The 20,306-nt window shown below is 35.2% G+C and overlaps 1 protein-coding gene across 5 annotated transcripts in view; it reads left to right on the plus strand.

The window, feature by feature from the left end:
• Positions 1–20,306, plus strand: part of GRIK2 (glutamate ionotropic receptor kainate type subunit 2) — a 365,941-nt gene that overhangs the window by 188,290 nt on the left and 157,345 nt on the right. For all 5 annotated transcript variants that reach the window (XM_017818725.1, XM_017818724.1, XM_017818727.1 and 2 more), the window contains 3 exons: positions 11,123–11,266; positions 12,540–12,647; positions 17,375–17,488. In XM_017818725.1, the coding sequence (XP_017674214.1) occupies positions 11,123–11,266; positions 12,540–12,647; positions 17,375–17,488 (366 nt within the window). The remainder of the gene's footprint in view (positions 1–11,122; positions 11,267–12,539; positions 12,648–17,374; positions 17,489–20,306) is intronic.

The following is a 20,306-nucleotide window of genomic DNA, read 5'->3' on the forward strand; positions in this document are numbered from 1 at the left end:
GGACCCCCACGGCTCACCCGACACCCTTCCCCTCCCCCAAACTGGGCCGGCAAACCTGTGTGCTCTGAAGCTCCCCCTCTCCTCTCCCAGGAGGGCGCAGTCCCCACTGGCGAAGCTCCTCTCTCCTTTCCCCCACCTGCTCCTATGTTCAGTTTACGTTTTGGAGTCGGAGCCACTGAATGATGTCGCTTAAATCATTAACTCCCTGGGATTATAGACAAGCAAATGGCATGATTATTTCTTTCCTATATAATGACAATGTAATGGCAAAAAACATGGCAACAACATCACTGTCATTTGGAGTGCTTTTCCTATCCTTTTGTTCTCCTAGCATTTTCTAAAATTTGTTATTATTTCATGTTCCACACTGCTATTTCTCTTATAATTGGAGATCAAACTATGAGACGTTGAGACAAAAGAGGAAATCCTTAATATTCTTTTGTCTTTCTGTAAGAAAAAATTACACTTTAAAAATAAAATTATCTGACCGATTCACTTTTCTAGATTAAAAAGAAATTGTTAGCGTGAGGTTTTTTTGGTAATATAAGAAATAAATAATTATTTGAGTGTTAAAACAATTATTTTGATAAGGAAAATAATTTGCATCCATTTTATCACTACTTAAAATCCCATACACGTCTCTGTAAACCAACACCCTGTTAAAATTCACTAGACCACTAAATATTAAAAAAAATAATCTAAGCATCTAAGTTTTACAGTTGAAATACTGTCTTGGAAAAAAAAGATAATTGATTTTTTAAAAAGTTAAATGAACATTATTTATGGCTAGCTGGTACTAATGTCTGATTCCCAGTTGGAATGCATTTTTGGGGGTGAAAAAACATATCTTTAATGTTTTCTTAATTATACCCCAGGGTGGAGTTGGAAATGTGTCAAGAAATAAGAAAACATGAGCATTAATAAGCATACAATGCAATTTAACAGTTCATAAACCAGTAAAATTTAATCCCAGGTTGAGAGATTTATTAAATCTCTCTCAGCAAAATGGTTTTGTGGGATGTGTTAGCAAGTGAAAATTAAGTGAAATGATTTCAGGGGCAATAGATTTTATTAGCCGAGGTGGGGAGGAACTAGTTTTGCAAGCCATTTCTTCTTAATTTCATTCACTTGTTATAATTGCCTTGCGTGTAGGAGAGCTTTCTCTGAGTAGTACAGGTATGTTGGGTCTTTGGAATTTGTGTGCATAATACTACATTTGTCAGGCATCATCTGACTGAAATATCTTTTGTTGATGATCTTGTGAAGTTCTTTTAATGTTTCATAAGATATTTAAATCTCATATAAACGTCTGTCTGTTTATAACATAAAATGACTCCTATTTTTTTTATTGGGGTTTTTTTGTTTGTTTTCATCTTTTGCATCCATGCTTGGTTTCTGTGCTCTTTATCACACCCGGAAGAGTTAAAGAAAAATTACTTTCTTCAATTTTAATCTCTTGTTCGGGGCCTTCTTGAAAAGTCACTTTGTAGGACAGTTTTGAAACTACTTATATTTTGGGGGCAGCTGGTCAAGAATATGTAGTGAAGCTTCAAGTAGGGTAATATGTAGCAAATCAAGCTGGAAGTAGTAGCACTATCAGCACCACACTAAATGAGAAATTTTGGGGAAAAAAATTTTATCTTACTAGTTATGCTGTTTTGTGGGTTAAAATCACATTTTCCTAACAAGGTCTGACACTTAAAATTTTCTGACCAGGCAATAGTAGAATCTATAATAAAGAAAATACAGATTTTTATAAATAAATCTTAGCTTATTTTTATATGTAAATTACAATTGTCTCTGTAGTTTTTATCCAGTAATTTCTAAAAGAAACTTTTTAATTTTCTATCAAATGGAACAGACTTTAAGGAAAGTAATAATACTAGCAGTGAGACCTCTTCTGTACTGTAGGTGGTCACCCCTTCTTGATTTCTGAGTGTTGTCAGACTTTTCTGACATCATTGTTCCTATCTTTATATTTCTGAGTTATTCAAAAGAAAAGAAGCAGAGTTAGCTTCTCTGAGAAAAATCAGTCTTCAAAGGAAAATAATAAAAAAATGGACAGAGGCCCGTTTCTGTTCACTATGCTCACAATGGAAATAACCTAAAACATACAACTAATACATGGGGAAAAATGGGAGGCAGGTGGCGGGGAGTTCGGTAGAATAAAAAATGGAAGTGTTTTGTTTGTTTATGAAATATGCCATTTATTCAAGGTTTTGTAATTAATAATTATGTATTGTGCATTAAGTTGTCATTAAAGATAAGAGAGAAGAATAAGTAATTATCAAAGGAGAAGTACTGCTTAGCAGGCTAAGGAGATTATGAGACATTTTTGATGGCTTTGAAACGAGTAATATTCCATTGTAAATCCTTACTGTGCATTGACTCCTAAATAATGTTACTTTTCCCTGAAGAGGTTATGCTGGGGATGGAATTTGATTAGTCTGTCCTCTTTGTTGTACCTCCAGTATCTACTACTTGCCCATGATGTTAGAGAGCACCTGTTCTTATCCTCCAAATTGTACTATGTCATCTCTGTCCTTCATAAACCTGACTAGAAATAGTCTGGATATACTGGGGATTCAAAAAACCCCCCACCAAACTCAACAACCTGACTTTGCATTCAGTGTTCTATCCGAGGAATTACTGTTATGTAAGAAATAAAATACAATGTATAAAAGCCAATGCAAAATTCAGTCCTTTTGGAACATGCCCTGCATTGTGTACTTATGCTCCTTTTGACAAATGGGAAGGCAACATTCTCATTATGTTCTAAAGCGTTGGAGGGACAAGTGCCATAAATACAAGCTCGGTGAGAGAATTTTATTGCAGTATGGAATGAGTATGTTAAACCAGTGACCACAGTCACTCTAAACTAAGTTTATTTCAGATGATACTGAATTTCAGTCAGTAACAAATGATGTATTATATGATGAAATAAGTTTCACAGCGAATTAAAGACTTGGTATGAACTGGTTTTAATGTGTTCAAACATTTTCAAGGAGTTTGTTAAAAAAAGTGAAATTGTTTGTTCACTTCCATGTACTTATCTGAATACTTTTGTCATGATCACCTATGAAACAAATGCAGATATGCGTTTGTGAGCATTTGCATTCAGTTTCATTTCATTCTTGATGCAGCTAATGAAGTCTTGACAAGAACTTAAGCTTAATTTTAATTAATGCATTCTGAAAAGTTTTGTTCATTAATGACCATCAGACAGTATGCAAAACCCTCTGAACAGTCTGACCTTTCAAATGTAGTTCTACTTTTCTCACAAGGGTAAAATTTGACTCACTAGAGACAGTAAGACAAAGATGATCTTGAAGAGAATAATGAACTTGTAAGACCCCAGGCTTGCACTAAAGGCTCATTGAGGGGGTTTTCTTTAAAGGTCCTGAAGCCTGTTCAGCTTTATTAAAGGAGTCCAGGTTCCTTTTATACCTTGAGAGAGCACACAGGAGATGATGTTATATGGTGACCACATGTCTTTGTTTTTATCTTCTCTGGCCTGCTGTGGCCACTCCACCTCCCCCATCAGGTGGGACTTCTGGCCTACTGGCCACTCTAGGACTGGACTGATTCTCTGGGGAGGCGTATGGGGCAGTGCTCCTTGTGTACCAGTAATGGACAGCTGCTCCAGGGCTGGCCAAGGAGACCTCAGAGGGCTGGGGTATGGAGCAGGGCACCATTCCACCTTCATGAAATTCAGCCTGTCCTTCTGCCCTACACACACACTTGTTATAACCTATCCTACTCAATGTAATAGTATTATTCGGATAATATGCAGGTAAAGATAACGTAAGAACTAAAAAGTAGTGAAATATATACATACTTTACTAATCACTGGAAAAAGCTCAGCTCACTCGATGCTGCTTTATTTAAGTGAACTCTACAATGTCTTCCCTTGAAATTTTTAATGAGTCAATACAGTTTAACACAGAGTTGAATAGAGAATAAGAATATTATGTGTTAAGGTTAATTTTTTACTTCAGTTTTATTTTGTATAGAACATTTTGGTCTAGAACATTTAAAGAACTGTTCAGGTTTTTTAAAGAATTTTAGCAAAATATTTGTCTTCACATGAAAATCTAGATATATTTAATTTATGATGTGTAATTTGATACTAACGACAGTAGTGACTGGTAGATGCAGACTCAGGTCTATCCTTCTGATAGAACAAGGCCTATCAACTGACAGTACAGTATATGACACTCTTCCATTTTCTTCCTTATCTGCTTTCTCTTTGATGAAAAAGTAGATTTTGACATGTTTTCCAAATCGTAGAGTCATAGAATATTAAGGGATTGGAATGGCACTCAAAGATCGTCTAGTCCTTGCCTTATCACTACAGTTCCTGAAAAAGAGTCCCTCTCTCGCTTCCCTGTAGGCTCTGTTCAGATATTGGAAGGCTGCTATGAGGTCTCCATGCAACCTTCTCTTCTCCAGGATGGACAGCCTCAACTTTCTCAGCCTGTCTTCGTAACCTTCAATCCTCTTATCAACTTTGTAGCTCCCTGCAAGACTTATTCCGACAGTTCCATGTCCTTCATATGCTAGGGGCACCAGAACTGTGTGCAGTACTCCAGACGGGATCTCAAAAGATCAGAGTAGAGGGGGAAAATCACCTCCTTTGACCTCTGGCCACGCTCCTTTTGATGCAGGCCAGGACATGGTTGGCTTTCTGGGCTGTGAGTGCACACTACTGGCTCATGCTGAGTTTTAACTCCCAAGTTCTTAACATATTTATTGTGGAAAATCCAGTCTAAGACTGTCTACAGAATTTCCAATTGTGTTATAGAAGAGTTGTATCTGATTTTAATTCTGAGACAAATTTGGAAACTGGATACCTTCTTTGACACATATGAGAGATTTATCTTTTTTTCCTCTTTTGTTTTCCTTCTTTCTTTCAATTATAAAGGGTTGTTAATGTGCTTTTACTGAACATGACTTAAAGGAATAAACTCAAGTTCATATACAAAATGCACTATAAACCTGTATCATACTTACTAGGAGGTAATCTTCATTCCTTACACTTACCATAAAAAGCATTTTGGAAATGGTTATGCAGTTGAATCCTCATAGAGGTAATCCTTGTATTGTTAGGGAGATAATTTAGTTAGCTAATTAAACTGTTTTTTCTTTTTTTTGGCCCTCTTCTTTGACTTCTTTTTTGTGGAAAAATTTCCCGACAGTCATTGAAAAAAATGGCAGAGTAAAGAGAGCAATTCGAGATCTCGAGTGTCAGATTTGTAAATACAAGAATCTTCTGATCTAGGAAAATAAACTACTAATATTGCAAATAGCTCATTCCAGTCTGGGATCCACACTGGATCAAATATTAAAGGGCAAAAAAAATTTATTAAGCTTCTCTTTTCCATTGTCATATTTCATACGTCACTCAATGTAGAAAATTTCTTTGTGTTTTCAAGTACTTCATAGAGAACCTTTTAAAAAGAAGACCATGTTGCTTCATAGATTTTTATTAGTAATAAATTTAATTAAGGGGAAAAATAATCACATTAACTTAATTTAATGTCTAATTGGAAACCTGAGGATTTTTCCTGCTTTCAGGTTGTTTTTAATTATCTGTATTTGAGTATTTCAAAGTCTTTCCAGATCATGCCTATGTTATAATTCATTTTTTTTATTGTCTGTAGATTATAAAGAACTACAGTTTGTTATAGGAAAAGCTGAAATATGTTTTTTTTCTGTTTGAGAAGTGTTCTTTTTCTGATACAGCTCATGAAGAAATACAATTAGCTTAGCAATCCTTCATCTTAATGTTAAACTTGATTACATGATGGAAATAATATTTTCAAACCTATTTTTGATCTACAGAGATAATTCTGTAGAACTGAGATATGGATCAGAGAAGAGTGGTTCATTAGTACATGAAATTTACTTATAGTTTGATGAAGGTAAATGGAAATGTCATACAAAAACATGGTGGTGCATAAAAGATGCAGAAGCAAGTAATGATTTGATGTTCATTACTGTGGACTCTGCAAGTTTTTTTAACCCTTACAAGTTAATTAACCACAGAAGTTCCTAAAGCAGTTAGCACATTTTTTGACTCAGATATCAGATCACATTAGCAAACTCTTAAGTACTGCAAGTCTGAAGATGGTTATGAAGGCCACGATTTGTCTGTTCTGCTAGGCTTTCCTGAATTTTATTTATGTCTTTCACATTTTTTTTTAAGCAAAGTCTTAAGAAACAGGCTTAGATCTCAGGTTGCAGCTGTAGTGCATAAACAGCCCATTTGGTTTCAGAACTTTCAGCTGGTTCTTGTCTAAGTAACAGCCGTACCGAAGGTCACTAAAAATCATACCTCTTCTAAGGACAATACAAAAAAACTTGGTGAAGAAGTAGTTTATCTATTCCATTATGTGGGGAGGATTTCTCCTTGGCTGAGACCTAGGCTATAGAGGGTTTCTTCTTCATCAGCTTTGCCCATATAGGTTAGAAACCAGTAAAAACCACTACCTTGCCAACCTTCTGTTCCAGCTCCAAGCCCCCAAAACTAAAACCCTCCTTACAATACTGATTAACTATTTGTTATAGGTTAGAAATCTGAGAGGGGGAATTTTTCTTCCCCCTGCCCCCACTGTAGCAGATACAGAGTTTGAATGGAAAGGGGGGACAATTAGCTTTACAAAAGAATCTAACTGGCCGGACCGCATTCCTAACGGATGGCCCATCAGAGGCTGGGGGAAGAGGGGAGGAATTTTTGGGGGGAGGGGTTGGCTGGCTCTTCTCAGAAGGGAGAGGGCAGTTTTGCTGGGGTTCTCTCTCTGGGACGGAGACGGAGGTCTTTGTGTGGGCATTTTTTGGAGGAGAGGTCTGGAAGCTGGTCTTTCTGGCTTCTCGTCCTGGTGAGGCCTGACCACCAACCTCGGTCAGCTCGCACGCTGCTGCTTCATGACTCCAGCTGGGATCTACTGGGTTTTCATCGGAGAGTTGCGTGCTCACTGAGAGAAAAAGAGAGTCTCGAGACACCATCATCTGAGGACAACAGTGAGTTCCGTGGCGGGTGAACTGGTTTCCTGTCCCCCTTCTTCCATTGGGGAAAGGGCCCCCATTTTTTTCTTTTCGGCTTCTCCCACGACCCAAGACCACCCCCCAGACCCCTCTCCGTGTGGTGACCACCCCCTGCCCCCCCTGCCGACCACCACAGAGAACTGCAGGCTCTGCACCTCCAGCGATCCAACAGCGCCCCCTGACAACTGTGATTAGAACTGCGCTAGAAGACAGAGAAGTATTCAGACCTTTTCTTTTCTTTGAAGGGGACTTTTGGGTACAGGACTGTTGTCTAGTTTTTTTTTTGTGTTCTGTTACTGTTCTTGCCAATATACATATATCTTTTAATAAAGGGTTGTTGTTCCTTTTTTTTTCCACACCTCTTCAATTAAAGACCCTTAATTTTGAATTTACAGTTGCTGAGAGAGAGGAGTTTGGCCTGTCTCAAAGCTCATCCTCTTTAGCAAACATTCCAGTCTCTTCAAACTGAGACACTATTACAAGAATGTGTGTGGCAAATAGCAAAGAATCATAGATTAGTTCAGGTTGGAAGGGACTTTAAGGATTTTCTACATCCAATGCCTCTGCCATGGGTAGGGATGCTACCTGCTGGACCAGGTTACTCAGAGCTCCATTCAAACCGGCCTTGAACACTTCCAGGGATGGGACATACACAACTTCTCTGGGAAAACAGTTTCAGTGCCTCACAGGGCATATCACGTGCTTTGACATCTTTGGATGTGTTTGGGAAGAGAGAAGAAGAAGACCACCTCATACTCTGAGGAGACCCAGGGAGAAACAACAGATTCTTTCTCTAATAATAGAGAGGACTCAGTTCCTACTTTCTTTATACTGGGTCCATCAGAGCCCTTTCACAGTGAGGTTACAGTACTTCCATGTAATTTGTTATACAGAATTTAGCAAGTAATTTAGCAAGACTCAAAAGTGATTACACAAAAATATATGTGAAAAAGAGAGTCAAATACACCACCCATAGTAAGACAGGAAGTAAAAGAATGAGAGAACAGTACTGAGAAGAAATGTGTAGTATCCAACTAAATTTTGGACAAAAATCAAACACATATTGGTACTTTTTCTTTATTTGCAATGTATTGTGACTGAAATTGTGTCTCTGATTAAGTTTTTACCTCTGAGTGCTAAAAAGTTTCTTGTTACTTGACAGAATCAACTGAAAAACAGACTTGTGATCACAAACATTGTCACCTGACATCTGAATCACCCACATCAATCTCATTCCAGTTTCTTTTTTTTTTTTTATTTGTGATTATAGAACTACAAATGATACTATCAAGAGCAGTATTTTAGATGAGTTTATCTATATCCAAACAATTATCATGGCTACTAAGTAGGATATGAAACCAAAAAACCCTAAACCCATAGTTCAGAAACTGTACCAAAATATATTTGTGGAGTACAACATAGGTGTTTAGCTTTATACAAGTTAACTAGAACATTGCTAATCTTATTTTCCAATAAGGTTATTTTCTTGTATTATATGTGCTTCAGTGAATAGAAACATTGTAGCAGGTTTCTATCTGAAATACAAGAGCCATTGCTTCTCCTGAATTTTCTCTCTATTCTTCCTCACAGACTGCTAATGTCTGTTTAGATAAAATAAAGAATTATAAAAATTTCATTAGGGGAATTTCCTCCCTTGTCTCCAAACAGTCTTTTGCTGAAACATGCAACACTTCTTGGTCCACAATGCATAGTTCCATAGGAAGAGAAAGCAGTATGGACAAAGGTCAGTGAGATGTAAAGCTTAGTAAGACCTAATTAACAAGGTTGGAGAGCTAGGCCAGTGGCTATCAATTATTACTGTCTTTCAAAGGAAAGGTAAAGTGACCAACCAAGATGAGACCCCAGCCTGCAAATTCAAGGATATACTTTGTATTTTTTCCTGACTTTTGTGCTGTTTCTTTCTGTAGCAGTAAAATCAACAATAGCAACCAGTTAGATGAACACAGTATTGAATCACTACACCAATGTATTTTTTTCTAATATATGGTTTTATCTGTCTTTATTCAGTAAAAGCATTTAAACCTATGTTTAAATTTCTTACAGAAGGCGGGTTGTGGAATTTCATCCTATGTATGTAATTAAGGGAGTTACATTGTAGTAACTAAAAATAAAATAGGGCACTCTACTTCTAGCCAGCTATGAGTTTATGTTGTGTGCATTTTAAAAGAGGTACATCCTCATTTATGTTTATTTCCAGTGAAGCAATATTCATCAATCAAATATGATGAATATTATCAGAATTTGAATTATTTTTAAAACCACAATGATTTTCTTTTAATGCTTACACTGGAGCTGACTGTCTTGTCATCCTACAAGTTTCCACCTCAGTGGCTTATAGAATTTGACAGAAAGCCATGTTGTTCTGCATCTGGCATAATGTCCACTTGATTCCTCCTGATGAGTCTTAGCAGTTCTGTGTCCAAATTTATACCTAATTAATCAGTTAATGCTGGTGTTGAACTTCTGATTGTTTCTTTATGGATTTCTTTTGCTAAAGTCCCATAGCAATTTCAATTTTCCTTCATTGGTACAAGGACCACAGTTTTAGAAGTAAAACAGATTAAAAAAAAAGTTTTCATTTCTGAGTCAGATTTATGTGTTGTTCTTATTGTGTAGTTTATTTAAAAAGCTGTTGTCTAGACTCCAACTACTGCCAAGTCTTGCTTCTAGAATGTTAAGCTTTGTATGACGCTTACTCAGCATGTGATTCCATCATTTTGGTATTTTGCTGCCTCCTTGTCAAATATCAGCTTGCCTTAAAAGCACTTTAATGCCTTGAAGATAATGAACAATTTGGCAGCAAAAATATTTTCTGACTGATTTGAAACCCTCGCATAAACTACTTGGCGCCTGACTCATTGAAACCTATTATACTGGCTATTTTAAAATTAGGATTTATTTATTTTTGAATTTCAAAATCTCTCCTTGGAAGAGCCATTTAAATGTGAACGTATATTTTCCTCTTTAACAGTAGCTTATAGGCTATAATGGCAGAATATTTTTGCATTTTTATATTTAGTTTTATTGTAAAGAGCCTTGGGATGCATTTGCATGAAAGGAGCTATATGAGCTCATTTTGTATTGCATTGTATTGTGTTGTGACAAGTGCAATAATCTCCAGGTTTCCTATCCATTAAAGAACTAATTTCACAGCTCACTAATTATGTGAATGAGAAGGGGAAATAGGTCCTTTTTCACTAAGGTATGCTGAGCAGATGGCATAGAATTCATTTTCACCCGCTGAATCTAAGGTCCTCTCTTGCTTTAAGGTTCTGAGGCTTGCCTCTGTTTATCAAATAGAACAGGAAAGAGATGGCAGTTTCTTGTACAGCATGACAGTGTGTACTGAGCGGCTGTCTCTGTCCTTTGCTAATACAACAACACTTAGCACATATGTCTAAACAGTCTATTTATTTAGGATGGAACATGAAAACTATTAAAATGAATGTGCATTTCAGTGTAATTCTAACCTTACCTCTGATGTATTGAAGATAGTGGTTAGTTTTGTCCTAGGGATTTAAACTGATATACATTAAAACTTTATTAATGAATCAACGGAGTACCTTTGGGACTGTATCCTGTCAGTAGTTTCAAAATAAAAAAAATTACTTCCTTAGCCTGTACACTTTCTTTCATAGCTAAGGTTTTGCCATCTTTCTAACTGTTTCTTTTTTTTCTGTAGCCTCACCAGTGAAAATAACTGACTTGAATAAAACGTGCATCCAGTGATTTGTATAGTGCTCTAATGCACTGCTTTTTTAAAGTAGCATAAGTCATCAGACACTAGGGTACTCCTGGTACTCCTGTGATCCTGAAGAGTAGCTATTTTGACCCTTGTTTCATCATTAAAAAGAGAAAAGCTGAGTCTGAAGGTCCCAACACAACTCATGTACAACTTGACAATAAGGCTACATTTTACAGTGCTACACAAGAAATCAGATAATTTTCTCCCTTTAACACAGTGAGCAGTGCTAATTTGTTGTTTCCTTCTCTCACTGCTGGCCTGTCTCGTGTTTGTTTTGTGTTCATGGTTCTGATGTCATTCTGATTTCAGACGGACGCAGCACTAATGTACGATGCAGTTCATGTGGTGTCAGTGGCTGTCCAGCAGTTCCCACAGATGACTGTCAGTTCACTACAGTGCAATCGCCACAAACCTTGGCGCTTTGGGACCCGCTTTATGAGCCTCATTAAGGAAGTAAGTCACTAATAAAGCATCCCGCTTCTCTGTAGTCCTTTCTCCCAATTTCAGTTTTCTTTGTTTTCACTGTATTTGGATTCTGCCTTGTTTTTCGTTTTTTTTTCAGCCTTCGTTTTTTCGTTTTGGGAATCTCTCATCTTGTTACACATAAACAGTTTAAGAAGTGAGGCAGCATTTTTATTTGAAAATGGTTTTCTAGAAGTATTAACTGGAACAAAGAAACTTGAAAGGGTAAATTAACTGCAATATAAATAAAACTTTTGTTTGTAGATAACTGGGGGAGGTGTGGAACATTTGTGGCGTAAAACCCCCCAAAAAGGAAACTGCAAACCACAGATTGATTATGAGAAATTCAGCAACTGGCATGAGCTCAAAAGGGTCAAGAATGAATTTTACTTCCTGTTTTAAATTTTTTTTTCCCTTCCTTTTCTAATATGAATTAGTATATGTGGCTTTGGTCTCCTAGTATGCTCTTTGGATACTGATAGATAATGATTTAAAGTAAAGCTAGGAGATTTAGGGTGCTAAAGATGAACACTGTAGAGTAGAGTATTCAAGTCTCTTGTACTGTAAACAACTTCTAATATGGTATTTCTCATTCTAGAGATGAAAAATATTGTGATGGTAGAATTATTTGCAAAGAAATATTTTATAATGGTTCCTTTTAAGATGATAATTTTGCTTTCCACATTCCTTTCTCTACTTTAGTATAATTTTAGAACTAGATGGATTTTAAGTTATAAAAAAATGAGGATATTGTGCTTTATTAAAAGTAAGGAATGAGCTCTGGGAGGCTGGCTCACTGACCTCAATTTTTGCTGTCTCAGTGTGGTTTCAGGGGAATCAGCATCTTGTAAAAGTAAGCCTTTATTTGAATGAAATTTCTTGACAGAAAAATGAAGTCCAGCATTAATGAAACTGATTGAGGCTTGTGAGGGGGAGGCAATGTAGGGAAGCAGAGGGGAAATCCATGCATGAATGATGGAGGAATGAAAACAAAACAGCCTTTTATCTCATTTAATAGAAGAGACTATTGCCTAGCATGGAAGGTGTTTTAAAATTTGCCTGTGAAGACTAAAGGAAAGGTTGATTTAATTAGCATATAGTGAATACAAAATATTTAAAACAAGAAATCAGCCATAAGGTAAATTATTTACATAAAATGAATAATTAATTCTTCCATTTTGGCAAAGGTAAATTTTTTTCTTTTTCTGAGGAAAAAAAAGGAAGAGGTATTTATTTATAGAAATTGTTTTTTCTTTCTCCATAGGCCCACTGGGAAGGCCTCACAGGCAGGATAACTTTCAACAAAACCAATGGCTTAAGGACAGATTTTGATTTAGATGTTATCAGCCTCAAGGAAGAAGGTCTTGAAAAGGTGTGTAAGACATTTACCTCCAAAGAGGTGGGAAACAATACAAAAACCCACCCCCTAAAAACATTTACAATGACATTTCATGTGTTGCATAAAACAGTATATCTATTCTCCACTTGATATCTGGTTTCAAAGTCTTCTAGTAGAAGCTGTTACCTTGTTGTCTGGAATTACCTCAAACTTAATGAAATAAAATAGCTTAATTTGGGCTATTTTATGTTTTCAGAGGGAACTTTAACTCTTTTCTTGGAATACAAAATTTTTATCTGGAAGTGGTACTAAAAAATTAAGAATTGGTAACCTGACTGGTTTGTCTGTCTTCTGATATTAATTTTTCTTGTACAGAGATGGAGTGAAAGACCAAAGAATTGAGAAGTGCTCTTTCTGTGTAGACTAATATTTTCTATATTTGGACTAAAGGTATTGGGAAGCACATACAGATATTTGGCCTGGCTACATGACACCATGATGATCTGAAATCAGATCATCTTTCCTGAAGCCACCTTGCCCTGAAGAGGCAATGCAGGAAGCTACACGGTCTCACATTGTTGTGATCAGCAGGCAAAAGTTTTGCAACTTGAATCTACCTTGTAGTTTGTACCTAGATGTGGTGTTCAGTGTTCTGTAAGCACTATGTCTTCCTTCATTTTCAGATAAAATTCTGTCAGCTATTGCCCCAAGGTGATATTGTGGCAACAAATAAAAAACATATTTCTTCAAAACTTCTCCCCACCCCCCCAGACTAGTTTTGGAATATTAGCTTCCGCTGGCTAGGAAAATTTGTAAAAGTTCAGAAACCATGAGCTTATCTTGAAACAATTACATAGGTAAAATCCTTTGTGTTGTCCGGTGGGAAACCTCTGATTCAAGAACTATGCTATATTTTAAAATGTTCAGCAATACACTCATAGTAGATTCCTCCTATGAAGTTTTCCATGAAGGGAGTCCTGGAAATCTAAGGGGGGGAAAAAAGTATGCTAGTGATTAGGTTTAAAAAGTAAATTGGCTTTGTGCACAAGTAGAATAGGTGCAATACAACCTGTCTTCCTTACTGGAAGCAGAAATGGAAGAATTGATGTCATGATAATAGCTAGATAAGTCAGTTGTAGCTGAAGGGTCTGCATATAAGCAATAACTGTTGAAAATGAAGAAAGGAAGTCTCTGTATTCTAGGACAGCTTTAGGAATATTAGGTGGTATTTGAGAACCATCACACAACATGAGATTTCTAGCAAATAAAATCTTAGTCCTCTGAAAATGTAGAGACAAACAAAAAAAAGCCTTCTTTCCATAAGAAATATGGAAGACAATAAAATTCAGCAGGAAATACAGTACTCTAAAACATATAAGAGAAAAAAGGAACTTGGGAAACAGTTATATTGAAAGATAAGTAAGAGACAAATAGAAATAGTTGTTAAAGCATATGGATGTTTAAAAACAACAAGCATGTGCTTCAACCGTTTATACAGAAGTTCATAGAATAGGAAAATACTTTTTCTGTCCTCATGGCTCATTTTGATAATTTCATAAACAGATATGATAATATTGATTTTTCACTAAAAGGTGCAGACAGTCTTTGGAAAGAGCAGTAAGAATCAGTAACTGTATTTGAGCAAAATCAGAGCAGTTCCTGTAGGGTGTAATGATATGAGATTAGGAAAAGGAAAATTAAGGTGTATACACCTTCCATTGAATTGCTTAGTAAACATATGGAACCTATGGCATATTTGACTGAAATAGATGAATCAATGCCAATGAATGAATGTTTGTCTTTGAACAAAATTTCATTATTCTGAAAGAATACAAACCTTCTTCTTCTTCAATCCAGGGTGAATTATTAAATTCTGGAACAGGACGTTTACTAGTAGAGAGAGTACATTTTAGCCAGTTCGTTTATTTAAAAGAGCTGTCTCAAAGTTGGGAAGGGGTGGTGGTTTGCCCAAGGCTGAATTCTGTTAAGGCTATGATGAATCACTCTTCTTTCTCTCAGCCCCTACCTCCCTCCACACGTGCAATTCATCTCTCTACATCACAACCTTTCTCTCCTGCTTTCTGCTACTGTCTCCTCCTCTCCCTTCTTCCTTCCTCTACCATTCCTTCCTCTCTTCCGTCACACTCTCCCTGCCTGTTTCCCTTTCCATATAATCCCTGTCCCCTTGTACCTCTTATCTCTTTCCACCCCCTTTCTCTCTCTTTAATTCTTCCTTCAGGAGTGTTTCCACATCTTTGTCCTTATCTTGTATGTTCCCAATGTTCTTTCCTTACCACAGTCTTCTCAGGCCTCTCTCTCTGTGTTATTAGAGTTCCTCTTTCCTTCTGTCCATCCTTCCTCTTATGGGATGAGAGAAGATGGGGAGATAAGAATTATATGTGTCATAATGTATGTCGTGTTTCCATATTGTAATTTATGCAGTTATTATTTCATTTAACCTCTTTCTCAACATGGGGGAACAATCCCTTCTGTGAGGACAACAGCTCAACTGAACAATTTTAGGTGTAATCCATGAGGACAAAAGTATTCATGGAAGGGAGAGAAAAGAGTTATGAAGAATTACTAGAAGACCTAATTTTTTTTAACTTCGGTTTTGTTAAAATACATGCTAGATAAATTGCCTGGTTAGTATAATGGGGAATGACCTAAATCATGTGTTTTAAATGCAATGACTGCTGAAGACAGTGACAACAGAAAAACTGCTCATTGATTTAAAAAAGATGTCATGCGTGATCCCAGATTTTACATAAGATACTTGTTCCTGAAACTCCTGAATGAGAGGTGATAATCGAGCATCAGTCAGTAAGAAGTATGTGTTTACAAACAAAAATTCATGTCTGACAAAAATGATAGCTCCTTGTAAAATTGGAAATGACAAAATAAAGAGATGATTGGAATGCTGCTAATGTAATGTACCACGAAATTTGATTACAGTCACTCTGGACACACTGAAACTATGATTACCACAGTGAAAATCTAAAACTGTGGCACTCCAGGATAATAAATTATAATTTAAATTGCAGTCAATCAGTCTGAGGCTGCATTGTGAGGAAAATTATTTTATACTTCAAGGAGATAACAAATACCTGAATTTAATACCACTTTTGATATGAAAATTTGTCACTGAAGAAGAATTACATTTCCTGAATAGAAATGTACAACTGGCTTGAAGCCTTGCTCAGGAACCTTCAAATAGGATGAAAACTAATTGTAATTTGTTGTTAAGAGTATCAGTGTAAGACCTTGTTTTATTTTGTATCTTTAATAATGACCTGGATCTATGGGATCCAGAAGTATTGCTATTAACATTATATTTGGCAAAGAAGACAAGAATATCAATATTTCTGAAGAAAGTAAAATAAATTAAGCAATTTGCAAATAGGAAATACAAAAATATGAAGAAATAATACTACTTATACTGGAGTATAATTATTTTCTTGATGTAATCACCACTACTACTGACTACTCTACAAAATGAAATGAAGATGGCATGCTGCAGATGGATTTGAAAACCTTCTTTCATCAATTTATGAGGTACTGAACAGCCAAGTTCAGAGACTGACCTCTTGGAACTGAGTGTAAAGCAAAGAAGAAAGATAAAATATTGATTTCCATAGAACAGAAAATTGTAAAAAAAGAGAGCAAATTTATCTTTTCTCTATTACAGTACCTGCTGATTCAGGGTCAGTCTCAGTTTTAGAAATAGAACTCTTTTCATTTAACCCTCACAACATTGTATTCTAAATTTACTTTACAGTCCTACAGCAACAAATCACTTAAAAGTATATGAACGGTTTCTCGGGAGTCACTTTGAAAGATTATAAAAAAAATTGTGTGTTTTTATATATACATCTATACATACATATATATATTCACAATCAAACATCACATAAATTTTTATTTTTTTGTCAAGATTTAGTTTTAAAATATCTTTATCTTCTATTATGGGTATTGTATAGTATTTGAAGTGAAGTCCAAAATCCAAATAAAAAATAAAACAAAATAAAACCCATTTGTATGGCTTTTTAGACAATGGAGTAATACATTCTGATTTCTAAAATGGATAGTTATATTTACTGCTTGACCATTTTAATTGTGTAGTGATGAAATTGCAGATAAATTATGTAATTATTACTTATTACTTAGTATGTGAGTCTGTCTCTGACCTGAATCTTAAAGCATAACCCTGGATGTTCTTACTTAGACAAAAATCCTATTGACTTTATTTCAATGTATAAAATGTCAAAATACTTAGGTACCGAAGATTTATCTGTAAGTAAATTAAGTTATTGCACTAACCTTCATCATTATATTTTCCAAAAAACATGTTTTTGTCCTGCTGTTCTCTCTGATCAAGAAAAAGAGTAAATCCCTTTGTAGAGACAATGCTTTCTGCACTGCAAATGAATTTCTGCCTGTTAAGCTATTTTCAGATGTGATTTATCTTGAGGAATGAAAATTAAATGGAAAATTAAGTGTTCAGAGTAGCTTTAGATATTCTATATGTCATTCTTACACTTAATGTCACACTTCACGAAACATAATTTGAGGTATTGGTAATCATATTTTGAATAAGCAGACTTTAAATTCAGTGACAGAGAAAAATGGAGTAGAGTTTAATAATAAATATTAGCAACCATTTCTTTCCCTGTAGCAATTTGTTTTTCCTTACAGTGTTCTTTTCTAGATGCTGAAATGTAACTAATTGGCAATTTACACAGTAATTTACTGATTTACAGGTTGGAACTTGGGATCCATTGAGTGGCCTTAACATGACAGAGAATCAGAAAGGAAAACCAGCAAACATCACAGATTCCCTGTCCAATCGCTCTTTAATTGTTACTACCATCTTGGTAAGCAATTATATTTGCTTTTCCAGAAATATAATTGTGAAGAAAAGCTAATAGAATATGATATACTAATTGCAATAGTAATGAACAGTCTGTAGTATGAGTTACTGTAGTATGAGTCTGTAATGTGAGTTACTGTGTCATGAATGACCTCCAGTTAATCTATTCATGGATATTTACTCTCATCTAAGTTGCAAGCAAGTTATACCAATTTTAGAGTTACATTAGTTGATCAGTAATTTCACTTTTCTTATTATTGACTAAAATGTTTAGTTTTTTACAATTCTATTTAGTTCAGCAGCATATGAGAAGACAAAAGGTATTTGTTTAAAAACGTGTTTTGTCTGTTAGCTTAACAATACTACCCAGCTTTTTATTTATTGCTTTTGTTTACTGTTCTAACACTATGATATTCTCAAAAGAAAGTACAAAATATTTAACATTTATTTAACATTGTTATTGCTTGATTATTGAGTTGAAATTTTTAATCATCCAGAAATTTAGCTGAGCTATCATTTGAACTAGACCAGAAGAAACATTTTAAGTAATTTCTTTTTCATTTCCATTGTTAGCAAATTCACAGTAGTGAATTAGGTATCTTTTACTTATAATTACATATATTTTTTATGTTAAAATGTATTTACTAATTTCCACACAATAATTTTGAAATAGTAATTTTAATTTCAATACAAATGAAAAACTCTCCAGAATTGTGTCTGCTTTTTTTGTCTGCTGCCACCATTATCACGAATTTGCAGATATAAAAAAAAAAATTCACTTCCCAACAGTTGCATACTTTGTTAAGAAGGTTTTACTTACCAACATATATTTTGACATTTCAATCTAGAATGAATTTTTTATAGGTACATAGATACAAATGTCAGTGGTTTTTTAACTTTTTATGTAAGATAAGTTGATAATTTCATCCAGTGGGTAACTTTTTGATTGCTTATAAGGTGTCTTTACAAATTATAGGAATTATAGAAAATCTTCTGAAATACTTTGTTCCACTTATTCCACTAATTGAAAAATATATAAATTGGAATCCAACTATCTCGCTTTCAAACATAAGTTCTTGTTATGCTACAACCAGTGCAGTTTTACCACAATTTTGTCTTACACTATTAATTACACATACTGCTCTTACATTATATCCACATAACCTGCCCAGGACTTTTCTTAATGCTGTTCACTGATATATAAGTACTTCACATTTATCCTAACTGCTCCTAGAATTACTGTTTTACAGAATATTGTCCTATCTCTGCCTGTTCCCTTCATTACTCAGTAATCAACCAGCCTTTGTACCTTCTGCACACTTCAATAGCAGTCACCGTATACTTGATTCCAGATCAGTGATAGCAATACTGGGACAAGGATCAATCCCTACAAGATTACATAAGAAACACTCAAAAACTTAGGGTGTTTCAAGTTTGTTTTTGTTTTAATATCTATCTATTGAAGAGGTTTGAGTTAATACACTCTATGTATCATATTGCTTTTGTATAGTGATACTTGAGCTTGCATGATTTTGTTTGAAGTAGCTAGCTTGGGAGAAGGTAAACTGCACAAATGTAAAGAGCAGTGCTGCCAGTGAACACTGAGTTTGGCCTGGTAAATCTCATAAAAGTAGATTGCTGAGATTTAAGAGAGCAGCTGCTTTTGGTTAGTAGTCTTTTTTAAGTGTCTGTCCTCTTCACATGTATCTAAATAATAGAATAAATAAAAGAAATATGAGGGCTTTAAATTGTTATGAGTTGCTCATTTGTAGCTGCCTTTAAAACTGCAGTTATTGTTCAGTAAAAGTTTTTGTAATTGCAACAACTCTTTTCAGCTATGAAGACTGGTACTCAAAATAGGTGCTACATATTGTAAGACCTGTACTCAGAATAGTAAGAGGGACCAAAAACATTTCTGGTGCAGAAAGCATATGTACTAGCTTAATTTCGTAGCTCTATTTTTTTGCGCTTAACAAATACTTTTCTGTTGGACAGAAAGCATGTTACTGAATATTCATTTTGTAGCAATGCAAGGGAACAATAAAATGCTAAAGCTCCTAGAAACGTATTTTCTTCATCATCACTTTCCTTTACTGTTCTTTTTTAGCCTGGAAAATAGTGCTTAACTGCCGCCCCCCCAAAAAACAAACAAAACAACAAAAAAAGGCAATTCTCTCCTTTAAGCTGCTCATGTGATATTTCTATGCCGGTTTCTTTCACTTTAAGAATTCCCTACAATAGTCTATAGTATACTGGCAGCTGTGGAGCCTTAATTATTTTTCTCTGTAGTTTGTTTTAATGCTCATTTTTCATTTAAAGATCCCAGTCTTTCCCTTATTTTTAATTTTGTTTCTGAAATTTGGAACCATATCTTTTTCCTTCTATATATTGTAGTCATTAAGATCCTTACAGCTGCGAGTAAGCATGCTCTGCATTTTCAGTGATGGTTGAGACTACTGGACATGAAAATATATTGATGGGCAAAATAATAAAAAAATGAACTATGATTCATAAATTCATCTACTGCAAGTAAGGACAGAACTATGTCCTCCTTTTTTTTTCCTTGAATTCTGCATAACGCATTTTATAGGTAATTATATGAAAGGTTATTCCTTGGTTTATGAGCAATTCAGTGTCTCTGTTTCGAAAAGGGGTAGGGGGTCTCAGAACTTCATAATTACTCAGAAGTCTACTTACATGTAGTTTTTGTGCAGAAACATGTCTGTTTTCTAAGTTCTGGTCCCCTAACATCCCCAAGTAATGATTGAACATGTCTGATAGATTGATAGTCAGTTTTTTAGGGGGGGGAACAATTAAAAAAT

This window comes from Lepidothrix coronata, unplaced genomic scaffold (genome assembly GCF_001604755.1).
Source record: "Lepidothrix coronata isolate B3197 unplaced genomic scaffold, Lepidothrix_coronata-1.0 Scaffold70, whole genome shotgun sequence".
Classification (NCBI taxonomy): Eukaryota; Metazoa; Chordata; class Aves; order Passeriformes; family Pipridae; genus Lepidothrix; species Lepidothrix coronata.